Source organism: Haliotis cracherodii, unplaced genomic scaffold, assembly GCF_022045235.1.
Source record: "Haliotis cracherodii isolate W230 unplaced genomic scaffold, xgHalCrac1.p SCAF_8, whole genome shotgun sequence".
NCBI classification, from domain to species: domain Eukaryota; kingdom Metazoa; phylum Mollusca; class Gastropoda; order Lepetellida; family Haliotidae; genus Haliotis; species Haliotis cracherodii.
The window spans coordinates 49,772,935-49,798,256 of NW_027266341.1; the positions used below are offsets into that span (position 1 = coordinate 49,772,935).

At 41.5% G+C, this 25,322-nt stretch overlaps 1 protein-coding gene across 2 annotated transcripts in view; it reads left to right on the top strand.

Annotated features, from left to right (window-relative positions):
* LOC139450278 (scavenger receptor class F member 1-like) overlaps window positions 1-24,792 on the top strand; it is a 50,054-nt gene extending 25,262 nt beyond the window's left edge. The window contains exons 1-4 of one of the 2 annotated variants that reach the window (XM_071231955.1): window positions 13,186-13,258; window positions 19,853-20,389; window positions 22,622-22,747; window positions 23,289-24,792. In XM_071231955.1, coding sequence (XP_071088056.1) covers window positions 13,195-13,258; window positions 19,853-20,389; window positions 22,622-22,747; window positions 23,289-23,353 — 792 coding nt within the window. In that variant the 5' untranslated portion in view covers window positions 13,186-13,194 and the 3' untranslated portion in view covers window positions 23,354-24,792. Of the gene's footprint in view, window positions 1-13,185; window positions 13,259-19,852; window positions 20,390-22,621; window positions 22,748-23,288 lie in introns of those variants that run through there. The other variant, XM_071231956.1, reaches the window with a different exon arrangement.
* The last annotated feature ends 530 nt before the right edge of the window (window positions 24,793-25,322 follow it).

Genomic DNA, 25,322 nt, shown 5'->3' on the forward strand with positions numbered 1-25,322 from the left:
TAAATAATCGAGTCTGGACCAGACAATCCAGCGATTGACATAATGAGCATCGATGACATGTTTCAACCAAGTCAGCCGGCCTGACCACCTGATCCTGTTAGTCGCCTCTTACAGCAAGCATGGATCTTAAATGTGAAGAATACATGTATTTAACAAACCATTGTTGTTTAACGCCAGATTCATCAGTATTTCAGCCCTGTGATAGTATCCAAATAATCGATAATGGACCAGACAATCCAATGATCGGTCACAGAACGGAGTCGAAATCCAGTGTTAAATAATACAGTGGTTGTTTAGGTTCCAGGATATACAAGGGCTGATAAGTCCAATGTATCTCCAATAATCTGTCTTGATTATTATTCTTAACCACATATTAGCATGTTTTGTTTGTAGCTTGAAATGTTGTTTGTTGTTTAACTCAGCTTAAAGGTGAATACCATGATTTCATTATCATTTCTGTTTTTATGTATTACAAAATGAGAATTGAATTCAACTGTAGCCATCGATACTGAAATTTGCAAAAACAGCCAATGCTTTTTCTGAAGAAAATCAAGCTCAAAGTCTAAAATAAATAAAGCTGTAAAAATATCTGTTTGTTCCTTAACGCCGCACTCAGCAATATTCCAGTTATATGACGGCGGTCTGTAAATAATCAAGTCTGGACCAGAAAATCCAGTGATTGACATCCTGGGCATCGATCCCAGCAATTGGGATACGGCTACATGCATCAATAAAGTCGGAGAGCATGATCACCCAATCCTGTTAGTCACCTTTTAACGCAAGTATGGGTTGCTGAAGACCTATTCTACCCTGGATCTTCACATGTCATAAAAATGTCTTATCTTCAATACAAATTCAATACTTCAAAAGATAATTGTCATTGTTGCAATGTATTTTTCTTTTACAAATAAATCAAGCTCAAAGTTTGAAATAAATAAAGGTGTGGCTGTAAAATATCTCTTTCTTCAAAACACTAACCCCCCACCCCCACCCCCACCCCCAATTTGTTCAATCACACATTGAAATAAATGAAATTATCTTGATTCTAAAATATCTTTTGTTGCAATGTATTTCTCTTTAAAAAATATACAAGCTTAAAGTTTTAAATTAATAAAGCTGTGTCTGTAAAAAATATCTAATCAAATGTACTTTTGTTTAACAAAAAAATCAATCTCAGTGTTACAAATGAAATAAGCTGTGGCTGCAAAAATATCTAATGTTCAATACAAAATCCCAGCCTCCATCAACGGACAAAAGTGGGCGAGTATGGTTTTACGCCGATTTAGCAATATTCCAGCAATATCATGGCGGGGGACACCAGAAATGGGCTTCACACATTGAACCCATGTTGGGAATTGAACCTGGGTCTTCGGTATTTTTCTTTTAGCTCAAAGTTTCCACGGGCGGATACAGTGTTTGAGTGTGTGTGTGTGTTGGGGTTGGGGTGGGGGTGGGGGGGGGGTGCATCCCGAAAAAAATCTTTATTTATGTATAAATCACCACCAAAGACAATAAATAGATCTTAATTGTGCACCCCCCTTTTCAAAAAAGCTGTATCCGCCCAAGCCCCCCCCCCCCCCCCCCCCCCCACACACACACACAATTTGTTCAATCACACATTGAAATACATGAAAATATCTTGATTGTAATTTTTTTTTAAATTTTGGGAAATAAGCATTGAATACCTATTTATTGTAACAGATACTTGTCTGAATAAATCACTGAAGTCTGGCATCATCCTACTTTGTGGTTGGTGGCACTGTGTCCTGTTTTGGGTCCTATTCGAGCATCCATACAAGTCCAGCACGAGGTCGCGCGAAAAAAGTAAATAATGAACTTCTATATGAAACGTTTGATAAAATGAATTACAAAATTGCATGAACTATAGAGAACACGAATAACCATAAGGGTTAGTGAGCGCGGTTTATTCCGTTCAACTTACATGACACGTACTGCGATAACCGAGAATTGCACGCTTCACGTTACTATTAGCAGAGAGCCGCGACATGACCCAAGGCTACGATGAAATTTAAAAAAAACCCACATGTCTCGTACATTATGGCTACATGTAGTCAACATGAACATCAAATATCCGTTTGTTAACATATTTACAGGAAAACAATGATGGCATAATACTTATTTGCCGTATTATGTCAGTTTCAATCATGCACAAATAGACCTGTCCTCACCTGCTGAAAATGTCGGTCGAAAATGAGGTATGGGGTGAAGAGAGTTACCTCCCTTTTGAGAATTTAGAGCCAAACCGGCTAGCAACAAAACGGACCATAATTCTAACTGTTTGTCAAAACGGACCAGTGAACTACCAGATTGAAAATAAAGACCATAGTTTAGTCATATACAAGTAATTATGAACACATTCATCAATAAATACAATTTTTTTCATGTGTCATAATATTTTAAAGTAATTTGCAAGATATTTAGTCTGGGTTTCCCGCCTTATAGCTGTAATAATGCCGATGTGACTCAACCGATGCGATCCCGTCTCAACCCAAGCCGAGTCGGCGCGACCGTCCTGAGCGGGGCTGGGTTTCACGCCTTTGGCTGCGTTTGAGCTCATTCGCTAAGTGGTATTAAAATTTTCGTTTTTGTGTCCTATACAGCCACACCATTGTGAAAGCACCATTTATCGTTCACTCAGTTCCTCGATTATGTTTAAATTCTGCATGCGTATGCAGACAGTTGAGTTCCAGATACCATTTAAATGCCAAGGTCGTGCTTTCGTTTTTCCGTACGTTTGTGCGTGCGTGTCACTCGGAGCCCGACATTGCTGCATGTATCTTTATTATTATTATTTATTATTCCGCCGTTTTTTTGTTCAAGAGCTAGCAGAAAAAACACTGGCTCGATTGTGTTCAAATTTTGAATGCGTTTGCAGATAGTTAAGTACTAGATACCACACAAATTCCTAGGCCGTGGGCCCAATGACCAAGAGCAGATAACTGAAAAAAACCAAGTAATTTTTAAGGTATAGTTTGCTCTATTGCTCCGCAACCACTGGTCCAATTACTTTAAAACTCTACATGTATCTGCTGCCTTTGGTGCTTGACATCTTTTGTTCTTTGACTTTGGTCATTGGTCCTGTGGTTTGGCAGCCATATGGGATTCAAGGTTTTCACAGTTTTTCTTGTGGTATATGTCTTCAAATCCTCTCAACCCACTGCATGAAATGCTTTCAAACTTTCTGAGAATTGTTTCCATGCATAACACATCAAACCCCATAAGCCTAGTTCTCACAGTGTCTTTGGGGTACCTGTCTTCAAATGCATACTCCTCTGAATCCACAGCATGAAATACTTCCTAACTTTCGGAGAATTGTCTCCACACACAACACAACAAACTCTAATAGCCGAGGTCGGAAATGGATTAAGAACAGACTTCTGGACACGACAATTTCGAAGCGGCTATACCCTGCAATTGGTGCCTACATTTGACGAATGTGGTACAAGGAAACCCTTTGATGATTCGAACATGGACGTTTGTGCACAATGTTACTTGGAGCCCGCCATTGCTGCCTGCAGCTTTAATTATTATTATTATTATTATTATTATTATTATTATTATTATTATTATTATTATTAGGGGGCGAAGTGATACAGGCTTGCATACGTTAACGAAGAGAATCAAATTATTAGACTGAAGCCGATAATCTAGCGTCACGAACACCTAGACAGCATACAACCCTGAGGATACCCACGTGGTATAGACAAGGTTACCTTAATTCAATAGCAAGCTCGTCCTGACTCTTAACATTCGAAGCATTCGAGATGTATTGCTTGATAAGTCTTTGTCTGGTTTCATGTACAACGTTACATTCCTCCAACCTTTTATTTCAGATTTATCACTTTTAAAAAAAATGAGGGAATCAAATGGAGAGAGTCCGCGTAAAAGAAGAATTCATCACTCGGCCCATTCGATACCACAATTGGATGTTGGTATCGGACGTGCACTTTAATATCTGCTCCGAATGATATGGGGGCGGTGGGGTAGTCTTGTGGTTAAAGTGTTCGTTCGTCACGCCGAAGATCGGGTTCGATTCCAAACATAGGTACAATGTGTGAAGCCCATTTCTGGGCCCTGTTCCACAGAGCGATCTTAGCAGTAAGATGATCGTAACTCCAATACTTTAACATAGGCTTACGACAGTCGTAGCGCTAAGATCGCTTTGTGGAACGGGTCCCTGGTGTTATTATGTCAGCTATTGTTTTTTACGCTGGGCCAGCTTGATGTGGGAGGAACGCCCGAGGTGAAGCAGATCATATACGTTTACCGTGAATATGGAATATTGTTGACAAACGAAGGATCGGAACTGGTATTCGAACCAATGGTTATAGGATCCTAGCGTGCCTAAGAGACGCAACTCTCTGGAATGAAACGCATATTTGAAAGATAGTTATCAAATGATCTCAATAAAGATTTGCAATTACTTATATTCGTTTTGTTTAAAATGGGTGAATGAGTGAGTGAGTTGGGGTGAGCCGTCTTAAATGTATGTATCGCATGTTTTGGGCCCAAAATGACACAGGTCGTAGACATTTACCATTTTCGTGGAACCCATGAACAGTTCTGTGCTGGAGAAAACCTGACATCTCACTGGCACCGTCACCGTTATTTTAATCATAATGTTTCAAGTAAACTGCCGGGGATAAGAAAGTATACTCTTAAAAATTGAATTTGACAAACAATAACAAACGTTATCAAAACATCACTAGGCTGAAAACAGTCGCCAAAACACTGCAGACGTAAGGTCAAAGACATAACTATGATAGCCATATCAGATACATGAATATCGAATAACTATTTCTTGTTTGTTTCGTTTTTAGTCATCAAACATGTGTGTATTACGTTCTTTTGACCGACAGTTTAGTTTAAATAATCACGCGTTTTAAGGACATGCAACAATTGATATTCTAGGCTGGGAAGACGCAGGAATATGTCCGGAAAAGGAAACTTACATTTAATTTTCTGTGCGTATGTGCGTGTGTGCGTGTGTGCGTAAGAATATTTATTCTGAAAAAATATACTGGAAGAATATAATTTTGCCCTAGGTTGTATGCTGAATATACATATGTATATATTGCAAATATATTGCTTAAAAACTCCGTGTTCCGTTCCTCCTTTCAGAGAACAAAATATGTGTTGAAGCAGTGACCGAATAACAATCTCCAACTCTCACCCACTGCACCCACTGACCCCGTTTGGCGTCGTAAAACACCTGCCAACAGCAGGACAGGCCACTATATCAGGGCTTCATGTTGTCGTTTTACCCGTTAGAATTACGACCTTGCTTCGCAATAAAACTTGGGTTAACATCCATCTGAGTGTACGAAATATAGAGTACTACACGACTAACACCAATTTTATGAAACGAGTGAATAGTTGTGGTATCTGATGAGCGAAAGCGACCACAACTATTTATGAGTTTCATAAAATTTATATTACACGGGAGCGAGTTTGGCATTTTATTTTTTCACTTGCCAACGTTTTTTAAAATTTCACTGCCCTGTGTGAATAGGCAGACACCTACACGATCCACTGCATAATCCAATTGGGTTGAACAGAATAATGCTTCAAACATGTCATAAGTTGACAGGTATTAATTTCCATACAACCACCCACCTTCAGATTTTTTAGGCGTCCGTTCCACAAAGTAAGCGTAGCGCTAAGGTTATCGTAACTCACATATTCTAACATAGACTGCCGTTGTGCTAAAGTACGATTGCCTTGTGGAACGGGACCCGGCACCACAAAGTTTACAATCACGTCACAATACCCTATGACGTAATTCGTTGAAATCATTTTTACAAGATCCTCCGGCGAAACAATACCATGTGACGTCAGCCTAGCAACAGGGTGTCATCGAGTGTGCATACGCTCCTCTCAGTGATCTATCACCTCCACACGCAATGTCGATGAATAAGCCAAGTGATGTTGAAAGCTTTCAATATTTGTGTCCAAGCAGCTATCCCCTAGTTAATACAGCCACTTCCCGCTGGGATTTCCGGTATGTATTGCTCCCCAGCAACTGAAGCTTGTTGTAAGAGGGGACTTAATAGCTCGTCTTTTCAGGCTCGGTCCACAATCGATAATTTAACCTCCGCCGAGTGAGGTTATAACAACGTGCAAACATTCAATAAATGACGAATTTATAAGTATATGTGAATGTTGTGTTATGCCGCATGTAGCAGTATTCCGTTGCTGGCAGACACACTCAAAGTAGAGATATTATGTTACGCAGATGTGCTTTAATGATCAGGGTCCACTTGCACAAAGCGATCTCAGCGCTAGGATGATCGTAAGTCCCATACTTTAGCATAACCTTACACTAGTCTTTGCGCTAAGATCGCTTTGTGCAAGTGGGCCCTGGTTGTCATTAAACAAGTGATAATGAGAACGTACAAATAGGTTCACAGTTTTACTACGAGCATCAAAGTGTATCAGTAGGTGATTATATAAAAGATGACGTTGACGTTGACTATATATATCAGAGCAAATACACCAGCGGCGTAGCTAAGCAACTGTATTACAGTAATAAATTGAGAGTAGCTACAACAAAACTTTGACAAGACATTGACAAGATGCGTAGACAACCAATTAAGTCGACTGAAACCAGTTAACGCCTGAATTAATTAACTGGTTTAAATAGCGTGAAAATAAGCAGAGTGAGTGAGTGGGTATGGTTTCACGCCGCTTTTAGCAATACTCCAGCAATATCACGGCAGGGGACACATTGTTCTCCTTCTTGGATCGAACCCGGGTTTTCGGCTTTTTCGACGAGCTAACGCTTTAACCACTAGGCTACCCGACCACCCCAAATAAGCACAGAGACCAATCCCTAAAATAAGAAACTTAATGTCTTAATGTCTGAATATCAAACTAGTCTAATAGACTACAGACTCTTTGACTGAGCACGGAAACTTCCCAGAAAGCTGGACAATCAGGGGAAGGTTTCCTCATCCACGGAAAAACAGAGTATGAAAACCCTATCTAATAAGTTTAGCTCAACACAACCAAAAGTAAATCAGTACGAGATCAAAAGTGCCCCGTAATAACGTAATAACGAAACCTGAGTATCGAGTGACCACTCATCAGCGTGCCGACCCGTAAACGATCTATCAATGCCTGGAGGTGAAGACACAAGATCCTGACGAAGTTTAAATACTTATGCGCGGACCTCGGAGAGGTCAATCTCTCCCTGACAGCCGGGGAATACAATAGTCAGGACGCTCGGCCAAAGTGTGTTTTTTAACATGGAATAGCTAACTAACTACTATTATCCATATGAATACACGGTAAGAGTGTGCCTTTAGATCACAAGAGAATGAACCAGTCCGGTCACTAATTCTCTAACAAAATAAGTGGTGACACTGTACAACGCATTCGTGACCAACTCGTGGTATTCCGGGACAAGCCGAATAGCGACTCGTGCCCCTCTCGTGGCCATTTTTGCGACCGGGTTCCGTCTCAGCGCAAACAGGCATACCTAAAACAATTGTAAACTCGTTGCGTAATGGTTCACATATATTTTCCCTTATATTATATATATTTCAGATGCAATTTAAAGCACATCGGGACGTGAAAAATTATACAGTAAGCCTACACACACAGACCGGTACATCCACGACAACTCCTGCCCACCAACCCCAGATAAAACAAGCCATCACCCGATGACAATACAGTAACTAAATCCAAATCCCTGGTGAGGTGGAGTGGCATTGGGTTTAACGTTGCGTCCAAAATTATTGCACTTATATAGCGACATGCATGTACGTGTGTGTGTGTGTTTGTGGCTGCTTCTACTAGTCCGGACTGATGCCGATTTATAGCGCTGGCTCATCACTGAGATACCATGCCGAAGATTACAGTATGCTGACTCCGAGCAGACCAGTCCTTGTTTTGGCCCCTTAATGCAGAATGTCAGACAGGGTAACAACAAGTACCATCTTTTAACGTCTTTTGGTATCAAGCGGCCGGGGATCGAACCCCAGACCTTCCGCTCTCCGTGCGGACGCTCTACCACTAAACCACGGAGGCGGTCGTTAAACTGAACAAATGTAACGTCACACATCTACATGGGAAGATCTTAAATGGGCGAATCAAGGCAGTCTGTTTTTTTTATGTAAGATGTCGGCCAAAGAATTAGTCCCCTGGTATTTAGTCATCAGCTCGCCACTACCTCGGGAAACAATATCCAGATAATCATGTCCACACTGACGTCTTCTCTTCAAACAGTCGGCACGCAGGGGGTCTCAATACCTGGTAAGTTCACCTGACAGACTTGAGGACAGTATGTGCCAGACGCCAGCAAAGTTCGATGTGCGCCCATTCCATTGGATGGCCCCTCTGTTGAAGAGGGAAGTCAAGTCTTTGATTTAAGGGTCTGTGGCAGATTTACGGTGTGGTTATATCCGCTAATGTATCACTTTAAAGTCCATAAAGTCCAAAGTCGATGTGTTGTATTTCATTCAAATTATGTTAGGTCAATAAAGCTAGTCATAGTCCATTTTTGTTAACAATCTCTCATTTGTGGGCTTTTTCCTGGGGAAGCTTGAGTGGATTCGGGACAGGACCCCTGTATCCCTGGTTTAAGGTTAGAGGTAGTTACAAAATGTAACAAAGTCACCCTTTTATAAAAGCGACCTTAGAGTTCTGACTATACTAACTTTATGATGGACGGTACCGCTGAGCGGAATGAAGCCCTGTCTGGAACTTTTCAGTCTGCCCTGATGGAATGGAGCGATGCTCATGCTGTCAACCACCTGTTTTCCTGGTCTAAACTGGGATGTAACTTAGCTAGTGCTGACTGCTGCGTAAAACACCACTGATTCACCCACGCCAGTGGTTTCCATAATGCCAACATGCTGCATAAAGCACCATTGATTCACCCACGCCAGTGGTTTCCATAATGCCAACATGCTGCATAAAGCACCATTGCCTCACCCACGCCAGTGGTTTCCATAATGCCAACATGCTGCATAAAGTACCATTGACTCACCCACGCCAGTGGTTTCCATAATGCCAACATGCTGCATAAAGCACCATTGACTCACCCACGCCAGTGGTTTCCATAATGCCAACATGCTGCATAAAGTACCATTGCCTCACCCACGCCAGTGGTTTCCATAATGCCAACATGCTGCATAAAGCACCATTGACTCACCCACGCCAGTGGTTTCCATAATGCCAACATGCTGCATAAAGCACCATTGACTCACCCACGCCAGTGGTTTCCATAATGCCAACATGCTGCATAAAGCACCATTGACTCACCCACGCCAGTGGTTTCCATAATGCCAACATGCTGCATAAAGCACCATTGACTCACCCACGCCAGTGGTTTCCATAATGCCAACATGCTGCATAAAGCACCATTGCCTCACCCACGCCAGTGGTTTCCATAATGCCAACATGCTGCATAAAGCACCATTGACTCACCCACGCCAGTGGTTTCCATAATGCCAACATGCTGCATAAAGCACCATTGATTCACCCACGCCAGTGGTTTCCATAATGCCAACATGCTGCATAAAGCACCATTGACTCACCCACACCAGTGGTTTCCATAATGCCAACATGCTGCATAAAGCACCATTGACTCACCCACGCCAGTGGTTTCCATAATGCCAACATGCTGCATAAAGCACCATTGACTCACCCACACCAGTGGTTTCCATAATGCCAACATGCTGCATAAAGCACCATTGACTCACCCACACCAGTGGTTTCCATAATGCCAACATGCTGCATAAAGCACCATTGACTCACCCACGCCAGTGGTTTCCATAATGCCAACATGCTGCATAAAGCACCATTGACTCACCCACGCCAGTGGTTTCCATAATGCCAACATGCTGCATAAAGCACCATTGATTCACCCACGCCAGTGGTTTCCATAATGCCAACATGCTGCATAAAGCACCATTGACTCACCCACGCCAGTGGTTTCCATAATGCCAACATGCTGCATAAAGCACCATTGACTCACCCACGCCAGTGGTTTCCATAATGCCAACATGCTGCATAAAGCACCATTGCCTCACCCACGCCAGTGGTTTCCATAATGCCAACATGCTGCATAAAGCACCATTGACTCACCCACGCCAGTGGTTTCCATAATGCCAACATGCTGCATAAAGCACCATTGACTCACCCACGCCAGTAGTTTCCATAATGCCAACATGCTGCATAAAGCACCATTGCCTCACCCACGCCAGTGGTTTCCATAATGCCAACATGCTGCATAAAGCACCATTGACTCACCCACGCCAGTGGTTTCCATAATGCCAACATGCTGCATAAAGCACCATTGATTCACCCACGCCAGTGGTTTCCATAATGCCAACATGCTGCATAAAGCACCATTGACTCACCCACGCCAGTGGTTTCCATAATGCCAACATGCTGCATAAAGCACCATTGATTCACATGCCAACATGCTGCATAAAGCACCATTGACTCACCCACACCAGTGGTTTCCATAATGCCAACATGCTGCCTAAAGTACCATTGACTCACCCACGCCAGTGGTTTCCATAATGCCAACATGCTGCATAAAGCACCATTGACTCACCCACGCCAGTGGTTTCCATAATGCCAACATGCTGCATAAAGTACCACTGACTCACCCACGCCAGTGGTTTCCATAATGCCAACATGCTGCATAAAGCACCATTGACTCACCCACGCCAGTGGTTTCCATAATGCCAACATGCTGCATAAAGTACCATTGACTCACCCACGCCAGTGGTTTCCATAATGCCAACATGCTGCATAAAGCACCATTGACTCACCCACGCCAGTGGTTTCCATAATGCCAACATGCTGCATAAAGCACCATTGATTCACCCACGCCAGTGGTTTCCATAATGCCAACATGCTGCATAAAGCACCATTGACTCACCCACGCCAGTGGTTTCCATAATGCTAACATGCTGCATAAAGCACCATTGCCTCACCCACGCCAGTGGTTTCCATAATGCCAACATGCTGCATAAAGCACCATTGACTCACTCACGCCAGTGGTTTTCATTATGCCAACATATGGAACCCTCTTCACAAAGCGAACAAAGTGCTGAGACATTTTTTCACATCAGGGCAGCAGCATATGCTTATGCGTAAAATATGAATACATAATAAATCTCGTTCCATGAATGGTGATTATATACACCCGAAGAAAGGTTAAACACAACCCTTTTTTTCATATTTCATATCCCGACGTGTCATGTATCTTTTGGAAATATTTACGTGCTAAATTTTACGGTCCATTGATGTCATTCTTGCTGAAACGTTGGTACATGAACACTGTGTGTTCAGACAGATTGTCACACGCACCGAATCACATCATTTGATGCAAAGTTAGTGCCGCACTCAGCAATATTACAGCTATATGACGGCGGTCTGTAAATAATCGAGTCTGGACCAGACAATCCAGTGATTAACATCATGAACATCGATCCACGCAATTGAGATCGATGACACGCATCAACCAAGTCAGCGAGCCTGACCACCCTATCCCGTAAGTCGCCTCTTACGACAAGCATAGTCGCCTTTTACGGTAAGCGTAGTCGCCTTTTGAAGGCAAGCATGGGTTGCTGAAGATCTATTCCACCCCGAATCTTCACGGTTCTTTGATGCAAAGAAGCAGAGGGAGCATTGAAAGGGTAATGAAGTAACTATTGCCATGGAACAGTGACAAAACATGTCACTGGACAATCTAGTTTGGTGTTTGTAATGAATATGATTATTTTACTTCCAAACAAAATGAATGTATTTCGTGAGAAATAATTGACATAATTTTAAACATGTTCATATGAACATATATAGTAAGCGGTGCTTTGTTTCTTTTCTAAGTGTATTTTCCCACTCTGTCTTGAGCAAAATAAAAGTTGGAAAAAAATAAATTTAGATTGCGGGAAAATCGTGGATATATCAGTGAGTGAGTGAGTTTGGTTTAACGCCGCTTTTGACAATATTCCAGTTATATCACGGTGTGTCTGCTTAATGTGGGAGGAAATCACGAAGTGATGCAGGTCTCAGACGTTTACCACTTCGGTGAAACACACGAGCACGGGTATGGTGCTGACAAACCTAGAAACATAATCGGCGCGAACCGGGATTCGAACCTATAATCATAGGTTTCTATCATGCCCAAGGGACGCAACTCTGCACAGCGAATTGCGGCGACTTAGACGACTGGGCCACCCGTGCTCCCAGTGGATATACGAAGTATTAAAGGGCGTATTAAAGGAGTTTTAAACCTTGAACCCGATGACAGCTAAGATGCAAAGCGTTAAGGGTCAATGTTGCTTCCTGTCGGGCATTATGGTAATGCGATACCAGCCATACGGTGGCCCATAAGGGACATGGAGTCTGTTTTTCAATATTTTGATATTTCACTTACTGTTAAGGCAAATTGTGTTAATTTGTGAAAGGTTACGATAAAAGTAAGTGAAATATCAAAATATTGAAAAACAGATTCCATATCCCTTATGGGCCACCGTACAACCAAGATAAGAAAACTACCATTATTAAGACAATTATTATGCAATTATTACGTGATAAACAGGACCTTCCTCTAAAACCAGACCGCCTCCGTGGTCTAGTGGTAGAGCGTCCACCCGGAGAGCGGAAGGTCTGGGGTTCGATCCCCGGCCGCGTCTTACCAAAAGACGTTAAAAGATGGAACTTGTTGTTACCCTGTCTGGCGCTCGACATTAAGGGGCTAAAACAAGGACTGGTCGGCTCGGAGTCAGTATACTGTGTCTGAGTAGGGTATTCATGTTAAACTACGGCATGGTATCTCAGTGGGCTAGCACTATAAATCGGCATGAGTTCGGACTAGTACAAGCAGCCACACAAACACACACACGTACATGTACGTCGCTATATAAGTGCAATAATCTTGGACGCGACGTTAAACTCCATTTCACCTCACCTTTAAAACCAACAGACCGCAAACATGTTCAATCGTGTTAAGATTTGAAACACCTACAAGTCCTCTGTTGTCAAAATAGGCTCATGGTGATGTTTCCCAAGTATGCAAATACATTATTATGCCTCCCACGCAAATGATATTACATGTACCTTACATAATATACATGCTATCAGCCACGTGACATCTATACTGTGGTATTTCCTGGACTGACGTCATATCGTGGAGCTAACTCAGACCAGTCAATGGTGGCAATGGACAGATTATTCCTCCAGTTACTGTTGCTCCTTAGCGTTACAAGTTCTGATGGTAAGTATGTAAGATCCTGGTTCTCAGTATACCATAGTTACCTTTGTGTGGTAATGCTTAGCGAGACATGGGTTTAAGTGTGAAGCAGTTCATTGATCAGTTATACTATTTTTAGTATTGAACCGAACAACATTTAGTTATCTATGAATGAGTATGATCAATAACGTAGGTATGTAGGTATCGACAATGTGCACACGACAGTGAATTCGAACCGAGACAATAAGCACTTAATGAAAATAATGCTAGTATCATATAATTAACCGTTATTCGAGGAGGAAGTCGTGAGTATAGTCGTACACATGCTTGAACCTGAACGCTGGGTTTGATATTCACCCCCCACTAACTACTTCCTTGTTTCGATTAATCGTCTGTGGCTACCTGTGAAATACTATTACAACCGTCATGGAATACTTCGAACGTGGACTGACCGCCTCCGTGGTCTAGTGGTAGAGCGTCCGCCCGGAGAGCGGAAGGTCCGGGGTTCGATCCCCAGCCGCGTCATACCAAAAGACGTTAAAAGATGGTACTTGTTGTTATCATGTCTGGCGCTCGACATTAAGGGGCTAAAACAAGGACTGGTCAGATCGGAGTCAGCATTCTGTGTCTGAGTGGGGTATTCATGTTAACTGCGCCATGGTATCTCAATGGGCTAGCACTATAAATCGGTATCTAGATTTAGTAGTACCGCACTAGTACAAGCAGCCACACACACGTGCATGCACGTCGCTATATAAGTGCAATAATCTTGGACGCGACGTTAAACCCAATTTCATCTCACCTCACCTCGAACGTGGACTACAAAACAGTTGTTGAGAAATTATAAAACATATAATTGTGTGCAACATAGCATAATGCAATATGTGCTTCGTATTGTAGGACACTTGAGGGGGATGGAAATAGCGTAAAAGTATTGAACCTGAACGCTGTCGAAGTATTTTATGCATGTCAGGCTGTTCAACGTTGCATTTTCGTCATTTTAATATAAGGCTTAACTTGTAAAATATCGCCAGTGACTGAAGGACCCTACCATGGTCCCTAGTATGGTGATCTCCCTTGAGTTACCGACGATGTCTAGCCCTTGTTAACTCATTCTCTCTGCTTTTAGATGTCCCTCAACTAGTTTTAAATCTAATCTGTGATATTCTAGTTATTATATTGTCCATCGTTGACAGTTTTGTATGAAGTATAAATATATGTATCATTCATATGTAATTAAATATTCGTTGAGTTCACTGAAATGCCTGCATTCTGATTGGCTGAATTACAATGAATGTAAAAAATTAAGCCATGCCCACCGAGGCGCACTACTTTTATTAATGCGGAATGTCGGTGAATGTCCTAATATTCCAGTCGAGAGAATTCCTCTTCTGCTCACGTGTATCGTCATGCACAGGTCATTATTCATGCATATTCATTGTACAAACTACCCTTTGAAACCTACGCGGATTCATACAGTTTGGATTCATTCGCGGATTCATCGGTTTTTCGATTCATACCTCAATGAAGGGAAAAAATACACAGTCAATCCTTAAATAACTTCTCGTCATGATATGATGAAATACTACCGATGTGACGTTAAATATTAACTCACACACTAATTCATACAGTAGGGTTTTGAGGATTTACAATTTTGATCTTCAAGTAAAAGCCAACTTGAACACAGGGCGTGAACTGATCCCAACAAAACATTGTATATTGCATTGCTAAAGGGCAGAACACAGAGCGTGAACTGATCCCAACAAAACATTGTATATTGCATTGCTAAAGGGCAGAACACAGAGCGTGAACTGATCCCAACAAAACATTGTATACTGCATTGCTAAAGGACAGAACACGTTCTACTTCAGACTTGACTTCTACTTTGTCTGAGTTCATTTGAGTATGAACTTACGTAGAGTGATGATAATCGACATTCTCTTTTTGTATTACTATTTTATGCCCGAATGATGTAGCCACATTTTCATGTCGTTCGTGTGACTTAATGTTTAAATGACAACAATCTCATTACAATCAGACCTTAGTTCTCGCTACCGCTAAACAAAGATCTGAAGACATCCCAGTAGGGGTCACGTCAGAACGACCTTTCATCCGACCAATCAGAGCGTCACTTACCAGATCATGAAAGTGATTTCTAATAATACAACCTCGAAAACATTAACACGGGATATTCCGAACGATAGTTACGGGTTTAACGACTGAATCCATACAATCTAGACCATCTATTAGCCATTCCAGAATGTTCTTTCGTGCAGGTTTCAAATTTGTAATCGAGAATTTGTCAAAATATGTTTCGAAGCGTAGTCGCCAATTTGAAATTAGTGCCGTAAAGCACGAGAAAGCTGCCTTCTAATTGGCCATTCCATTGGTCGGTCAAAGTTCGCGCAAGGTCGGTCTGACGTGACCCGTAATGGGATGTCCTCTGATCTTTGTTTAGCGGTAGCGAGAACTAAGGTCTGATTTTAATGAGATTGATACTGACAATTACAAAACAACAAGTTGTTTGACGGAAAAAAATAGTTCCTCAAGAGGAGAAGCGATATGAAACTTCCGTATGCTCAAACTGCACTGCAGAAACAATTGTTCAGGTTGGTTATAACAAATATATTCAAATTATATCATTAGCTGAAAATTATATCATTCCAAGTAATATTACATATGTCCAACTCTTGATAAACTAACACAAGTATATAGCTGCAACCTCTATGTAATAAGAAGCATGGCAAAGTATATATTTCTCGCTCTCAAGAAAAGGAACACTCTTCTTAAAGATGTGCCTGTTATGTAGTAATATGCCATTGTAACAATGTGAGACTGATTGTTGCCAGTGTGTGTAACATGTGTTGGGACCCGATCCATGGGTGTGCATGGGTGATGATCGGCCTCAATAACCTTTTGTGCATCCTTCTCAGCACTCCGATGAGTGCTGACCGCTAGATTCACGAACGTTCGTGGCTTGCGGGCGATTTGTGAATCAGTCCCCTGTAATAGTCAGCGCTCTGAACAGATCAATCAAATGTACCTTGTATAATGGGCCGGTGGCCCCTTCACGGAATAAACTCATTCATATTAGATGAAAGGTATGTTAAGTGCTACTTAAGTATGTCAGTCACGGCGACACTGCGTTTTTGTGTGTTTTTGTTTTGATTTGTTTGTTGTTTAACACCGCACTCAGCAATATTTCACCTATATGACAGCGGTCTGTAAATAATCGAGACTGGACCAGACAATCCAGTGATTGACATCATTAGCATCGATCCACGCAATTGGGATACGATGACATGCGTCAACCAAGTCAGCGAGCCTGACCACCCTATCCCGTAAGTCGCCTCTTACGACAAGCATAGTCGCCTTTTACCGCAAGCATGGGTTGTTGAAGACCTATTAATTATAACCCGGATCTTCACGGGTCACAGTGCGTTGTAATACACTTACATCAAGTACCGGACGTCAGAACGACGACACGAGACATCAAGGTGGTGATAACGAGTGTTGGTGATCATGGATCTACCGCTCACTGAAAGGTGATAATAAAGATGTGTCAAGTAGCTAGTTACATTAATTGGTTGCTGTACACTGTCACTGTCTGTCGAGGTGCAGATCGAGTCGATAGTTTGGGTGCGCATTTCTTCGTTTTGTTCACAACGATGGATTGTAGCGAGGATATTGGTCTCTGTTTGTTTGTTGTTGATTAACGCCAGTCACGGCGACAGTGCGTTTTTGTGTGTTTTTGTTTTTGTTTGTTTGTTGTTTCACGCCGCACTCAGCAATATTTCAGCTATATGACAACGGTCTGTAAATAATCGAGACTGGACCAGACAACCCAGTGATTGACATTATGAGCATCGATCCACGCAATTGGGATACGATGACATGCATCAACCAAGTCAGCGAGCCTGACCACCCTATCCTGTTAGTCGCCTCTTACGACAAGCATAGTCGCCTTTTACGGCATTTCTTCGTTTTGGTCACAACGATGGATTGTAGCGAGGATATTGGTGTTTGTTTGTTTGTTGTTGATTAACGCCGCACTCAGCAATATTCCATCTATATGACGGCGGTCTGTAAATAATCGACCAGACAATCCAGTGATTGACATCAAGGGCACCGACCCACGCAATTGGAACCAATGACATGCATCAAACAAGTCAGCGAGCCTGACCACCCGATCCCTAGTCACCTCTTACGACGAGCATAGTCGCCTTTTACGGCAAGCGTGGATGGCTGAAAACCTTTTCTAACCCGGATCTTCACGGGTAGGATATTCGTGGAAGTTTGTATTTTGTATTTGCAATTTTGGCTAAAGTTCAAGCAATGCTTCAGTATTTATTCGTGTTAGGGAATTCCCAGGGTTGTCCCAGGGGAAGTGAAAATATTTTGAAAGTTATTACGTTATTTCAAATATTATGTCTGGTGAAAAAAAACATGAACGTTACAATGTCGATAATTACGCGTATTGACGTCACCTTCTCGTTTATTGGAAAGACGTATATCGTGTCAACTGTTAAAATTATGATGTGTTGCTGAAGGCAGAACAGTTTAAAATAGGAGGGAGGGTATTTTGTCTGTTTAATTTATGGGATAGGATGGTCAGGCTCACTGACTTTGTTGATTGCATGTTATTGAACCCCATACGAATCGAAACGTGGGTCGTTTGTCATAATATCAATCATTGGTTTGGCTGTCTCAGATTTGATCATTTACAGGCCTTTGTCATATACCCGGATTATTTCTATGAACAGTGGTGTATCACATACAACCAAACAGAGACTGACATCTGTCTAGTAGTGTATGATCACCCTAAATACACAGTGGCGTTGTCAAATCAATCTGTTGTCAAATATGTTGTTAAAGGAGCGCCTCCGTGGTCTCCGTGATAGAGCGTCCGCGCGGAGAGTGGACGGTCCGGAGCTCGATGGTACTTGTTGTTACCCTGCCTGGCGCTCGGCATTAAGGGGCTAAGACAAAGACTGGGCGGCTACTGTGTCTGTGTGTCTGAGTGGGGTATTCGTGTTTAGCTGAACAAGCACACACACACACACACACACACACACACACACACACACACACACACACACACACACACACACACACACTGCCCACAAGTAACTAGACATTCGTTATAAAAAGTGTAAGAGTCAGGGTCAGGCAGATCTAAAACTTCTAATGAATCAACAAACAAACAGAGACAAATTTAAAACGAATATGCTGCACTGAAATTCCGATTTATATGCATAAAGAAACAGATTCGTAAGAAGGGGAGGATACTTGCCTCAGTGTCTTAATCTATACCTCTAGATCTGCGCCCCCCTGTGTTGCAAAACGCATATATTCTTTACATGTTTCTTAACTTATAATCAGCAAAACCCCTTCATGGGTACACATCGTAATTCAAAATTCAAAATTAACCTCCAGTTTTCATAAGTTTCAACAAAACTCAGTAATGGTGCACTCGTTTACAGTCTGACGTCGCATGACAGGTGTACTGCTGTGCTCCGTCAGGCAAAATATACTTTTTTCATGCAAATTGTATGAGTGGCGGGTGCTACCGGTAGAGCAGGACACAATCTCATTAAAATCAGATCTTAGTTCTCGCTCCCGCTAAACAAAGATCTGAGGACATCCCATCACGGGTCACGTCAAACTGACCTTGCACGAACTTTGACCGACCAGTGGAATGACCAATCAGAAGGCAGCTTTCTCGTGCGTTACGGTACTAATTTCAAATTGGCGACTACGCTACAAATTCTCGATTAGAAATTTGAAACCTGAACAAAAGAACATTCTGGAATCGCTAATAGATGGTCAAGACTGTATGGATTCAGTCGTTAAACCCGTAACTATCGTTCGGAATATCCCGTGTTAAAGTTCTCGAGGATGCATGATTAGAAATCACATTCATTTCATGATCTGGTAAGCGACGCTCTGATTGGTCGGATGAAAGGTCGTTCTGACGTGACCCCTACTGGGATGTCCTCAGATCTTTGTTTAGCGGTAGCGAGAACTAAGGTCTGATTGTAATGAGATTGGCCAGGACATGGTTATCCTTTTCGGGAACACCTGGTGTCATCACTGATTTTCAGTTACTCATTCATATAATATCCACAGCTATATGCCCTTTACGCCAAGTTGAATCTGTTCCAGCAGAAAATTTAGGCTAGTTATTCTCTCGCATTGACAATTTAGATTTAGAGATAATCCACAGTTTCATAGTTTTCAATTTGACAAACATATTTTTCTCTCTCCCAAATTTGATAACAGAACACTGCTATTTGGCTTGGAGAAATGAGGGAGAGAGTGAGTGAGTTCGGTTTTACGCCGCTTTTAGCAATATTTCAGCAATATCACGGCGGGGGACACCAGAAATGGGCTTCACACATTGTACCCATGTCGGGAATCGAACCTGGGTCTTCGGCGTGACGAGCTAACGCTTTAACCACTAGGCTACACGACCGCTCTCTTGGAGAAATGAAAATATTTTGATCAATAATATAAAGTCGTGCCTTCAATACAAAACGATTTACTTTACCAAATTATGGTTTACAGATGTTTCAGTGTTTCAGTATTCATGGATGAACTTTCCATTCAATGTTGCAGATGCTGGGCCTCTAATAGAGCACTGTGAAGCCACGTGTGATAACTGCCAGAGTGGATGGTATGGCAACAAGTGTACCCTTGAATGCACAAAATGTCAGAATGATAAATGTCAGAAAAGTACAGGTGAATGTGACAACTGTAAACATGGTTTTTATGGCAAGAGATGCAATGAGACGTGTTCACCAAACTGCCGAAAAAACACTGCGTGTAACCGTAATAACGGGCACTGTGATGATGGATGTTTACCGCGATACTGGGGAGGTATGTGTGACAGGAACTGTAGCCAAATGTGCAACAATTCTGTTTGCATGCACAATTCAGGGAAGTGCCACCTGGGCTGCAAAGATGGCTGGACTGGTTTCTACTGTAATATTAGTTGTGAAACAGGCTGCGTCAATAAGACCTGTGCACAGATAACAGATAAATGTATTGAATGCAAGAATAACAATGGTGGCCTATGTGAAAACAATGAATGGTGTCTCAATGTTTGCGAACAGTGTAACAAAGATGGACGATGCACAGCAAAGAGTATTGGAAGTAAGTAAACATATTACGATATATACGATTAGTATATTAGTACTATTACTACTTATTTCTTTATTAGAGTCATATATTGAGACGATCGGAACTTGCAAATTATTGGTGATTATTGGCGCCGTATCCATGTTCTAGTGGATAGAGGGTCTGCCTAGAGAGCGGAATGTCGGTGGTTCGACCCCAGTCCGTGTAATACCGAAAGACTTTTTAAAATGGCATTTTTGTTTCCCTGCCTGTTGGCTCGGAGTCAGTATACTCTGTCTCAGAGGGGTACCTAGACAAAACAACTGTATATATATATTAATAAAAAAAGGTTGCTATTCTACCCCGGATCTTCACTGGTCGGTGGGGACACAAGAAACGGGCTTCACACATATTACCCATGTCGGGAATCGAACCCGGGTCTTTGGCGTGACGAGCGAACGCTTTAACCACTAGGCTACCCGACCGCCCTTTTTCCGTATTAGAGCAAGTGGTGATGTTAGATATATGCTGCCTGTTTAAGTCGACCGATTTGGCCGAAGAGCCTGAATTCCAATTCTAATGATTAGTGGCAAGCATTTTCTCCCATTTAAAGATATGTTAATTTAATCGATCAGGCATATTTTTGAAACGGCACCACTGTCTAGCTGTACATATCAAATGTCTGGAGGTATCCACCCTGTATCCTCATTAAGAGCTAGATTAGGTGCATACATATCTGCATACTCCAAGGTAAAACCTGAAAGCCAGGTAGTGTACTGCATTAACAGCAGAAACATGACGGTTACCCATACAGATGCGTTACCCCAGGACAGATCACACCACAGTGTCATATAACTTCTACAACGGATGTAAAGTGTGGCAATGCACACCTCCGATTGCTTTAAATTTGGAAATAATTGGGCTTAAAATCTGTTTGTTGATATGACGCAGCCTTTGTCATTATCATCAAGATCAGATCAGTCCACAATAAATCCAGGTAGATGTTACAGGTAGCAATACTTAAAGCCGAACTACCAAAAACAAACGTTTCTGTGGTTCTTAGGACTCTAGGATTTGTCAAATGTACAACCTGCAATTTTCTGATTCAGCATTCGCTAAAGTCAAAATAATGAATGGTACCATCAATATTGTAATCAGTTTTGGAATCAGTCATAACATCCAGGAAGTCATTGATGAAAGAATTAAACATTATAGGGGACAATACACATCCCTGTGTCAGACCATCATTAACAATAACCCCGGGTGTAAACACACCATTTACTCGCACTCTACACTTAACGTTATGATTGAGTATCTGAAGCGCTACCAGCATCTTCCCATTGGTACCAACATCTAGAGCTTCTTGAGAATACAGTGTGAATGTGGTTCATAATGGACCTCTTTTTTCGTAAACCATTTTGAGCATTGTTCCGAACATCATTAGATTCTGCTCAATATTGTAATCGTTGATTAATTTGTAGGATTCAATGTAGAGCTCTTTGGTTTAGGGTCATTTTTACCTTCGACAACTGCGAGGGAATATTACCAGTATTAAAACAAACAGTAAATATTTTATGCATTGCTGAGATAACATTTTGATACCTCAAACAATCAGTCAGAATATCATCTGTGCCATGCACCTTGCCAAGATGATTTATGTCTATAGTACGAGCGACTTCAAACATTGTAATATTAGCATTGAATATATCCATGTTAAACTACAGCATGGTATGTCTGTGGGCTAACACTATAAAAGAGTCTTTAGGCCAAATCAGCACAAGCAGCCACACATGCAGGTGCATGCTCGTTGCTATATAAGTGCAATAATCTTGAACGACGTTAAACCCAATTTCCATTTTCTATTTCATGTGGCAATGATGCCATTATGCTCTCCCCTGTTGGATTAGAACTAACGTCACATTAAAACATAGATGGATTATGCGTGAACAGAACCAATAATTTATCGCAGTTGTGAACAGTGTTTCAGTTATATCACGGCGTGTCAGCTTCATGTGGGAGTAAAACACTATCCCGACGCACCTTTGAAACTTTGGCGAAACATGATCACTGATAAGGTGACCAGCCAGGCACCATAATTTAGGCGAATCGGGGATTCGCACACGGGAACTTCGAAGTTGTAGTTGAGATACATGACATAAAACAATTTTCTGACTTGAACTTTGCATCAATAAAGATCCACTGCAGGTACGATTGTGTGATGTTCATGCTGAGTATAATGTACATGGGTATGACATGTTGATTCTTTAGGTAAAGAGGAGAATGGAACCGTGGACGAATCCGAATCAAACGTGGCAGCAACAGTTGGTGGCGTGATTGGTGCCATCCTGATGGTCACACTTCTAGTTGTCGTGGTCATAGTGTTATACAGAAAGCGTAAGCACCAAATTTTGTTCTTAACATTCTAGTCAGTACATGTATGAAGCATTCATAGACAACGTTAACTGGCATCAGAAGTCCTCACAGTTAATGTAGTTCATATGTAGGCGATGCTTCTTATAATATACAAATTGTTACAGTCATACGGTCTGTGATGCCTGACACTAACCAGTAATGCTAATGCCATCCAATCCTTTAAGTGGTTTTAAATAGCTGTAGTTTCAGTAAAGACATGATTGAATTATTAATTCAAGATCCAATTCGTACCAAAACGCCTTTTTGGCTTGCGTTCTTTGTTGAAATCCATAAGTCGCCTTGAAAGACTCATTTAGTTGAAACTCACGAGTAAAAACCCTTTTGGCCAATTCGGACGGTCGTTGAATGTAAACTGTGTATCATATCATACTGCATTAGGGCAGTGTATAATTGTTTCCATTCTTTGTGTCCATGTGACAGATACACCGTAATGTTTATCCTAAGACACTTACGTTTTAATAATATGTTATGTTGCTGAAGGGAGTGTGTAACTTTGTTTAAGGTCGTCGACTTGAACATGGATCACAGGCGCCTGAACCCGAGGCAGACCGTCTAAATAAGCTTTGAAGTCATTTCCACGTCTGATGAGACATTACTTTTGCGGCCTAGGGAGTCCTGGGCGTCTTGATGGCAGGTCATACGTCCTATCCTTTGTAACGAGCTTACGATAGGTACAAACAAGGTATAAGAACACGTTGGAATACCTCCCTGTAAGCGCTTGTAAAGACGAAGAAGAATAGCAAGACTTCCCTCGAGAACCTCACCAGAAGTCAGGAAACATCAGTCACCAGTCTACTCCAGGATTGTCGACTGAATGAGGTTTCTCAAAGCTATGACACGTGAACTGAAACCTGGTCATTCCCACGTGTAACCTTGCCATGCCTGTAACCAGTTGCTGATGACAAGGAAGTTTTATGAACAGTGGCAGTGGCAGTGTCAAACATTCTAGGTGAAGTCATTCGAAAGTGTGACAGTGTTCGTATTCACTTTGAGGTTCAGTCATTCCTGTTTGTATATAAAGGTCAAAAGTCAAAGTCAAAATACGTTTATTGTACTGAAGCCCCTGGGCCCATATTCATATACAATGGTTATGCATAAATTCAACCATAGATGTGAAACATTGGGATATACACGTTGTTTGATAAGTTCATTTCGTTTGGCTAAAGCACGTCAAACGAGAAAGATTTAATAAATTAGATTCGTCCTTTGTCGTTAGAATAACTACAAAAGTGACAGTGACATGTGTATTAAATCATTTTTGATATATTTCTTTCGAAGATCACTGTAATATGGACAGACAGCGACAAAATCAATTTCATTTTCTTTCTATAAATTACTTAATGGACAAATTATTTTCGACTTTTCTATCTTCGTTTACAAATAGGGCTAATAAACCAAGTAATAGCAATATTTATAGCCTGAACTGCCCACTAAAGAGGAATGCCATTCTTGTGGAACATATTTATAGATCGATTTCGAATTTTCTTTAGGAAACATATACATTTCCAGCTGACCCTGGATCACGTTTGCTCATGTCATGATTTAGTGCCGACACCGCTGGCTAAATTGTTTTGTATATATATTTGTGATGATTGGGTTTATCTTATCTTTTATGGTCAACTATTAGTACAATTAGCAGTTATTTTATAAACCTGTGAACCTATTACCATGTTTTCCTCATCACTTTATGCGTATACACCCCTGATCATTGGAGCACAGCTCCATGACACCGATATAGACACATAAAACCAAAGCCGTGAGAAAATAAAAAAATAGACAAATATAAATTTTTCAGAAAATAAAATTTTAAAATAGGGCATTTGTTACGAAATGTGGTGACCATAGATATATTTATACATCTTAAAATACAGGACTATTTGTCAAAAATGAAAGCAAAATTCCTCTGAAGCGTACGGAATAAAACTCATATTCAAAGGCCTCGGGAAAGCTTTCAAAAAGTTTTATGGTAGAACCTTGGGGAACATTTCCTAAGTTAACGCATCAGTGACAGAAATGATGACTCATTGAATGTCCTATTTGGCATGTTCCGTGTGTTCCCGTGCCTTTTTGGGTCTTTACTCTGCGACAAGCTCGTCACACAGGAGTTCTTCAATCATACAGGGAACATTGAACCATTGCTTCACTCTTCTTTGTCCGGCAGATTCTGATCATGATGCGAATCAAGTTATTATGTTGAGCAGGACGTTTGAAAGATAAAACCAGCGCTTCAAGCAACGCTCAGCAGTACAGTTCTTGTAATCAACAAGTTCTACAAATCATGTTTAATTTGTTCCATTTCTTGGTGAATTATTCGTAGTTAATATTGTCCAAATAAGGTCATATAAACCGTATATACTGTTATTTTGTGGTGCCCAGATTAGTTCTCATGATCACCTTTACCATCCAAATCAATGGTAGACATCGAGCGACCAGTGAATATCCGGGGTAGAATAGGTCTTTAGCAACCCATGCTTGCCGTAAAAAGCGACTTTTCTTGTCGTAGGAGGCGACTAACCGGATTAGGTGGTCAGGCTCG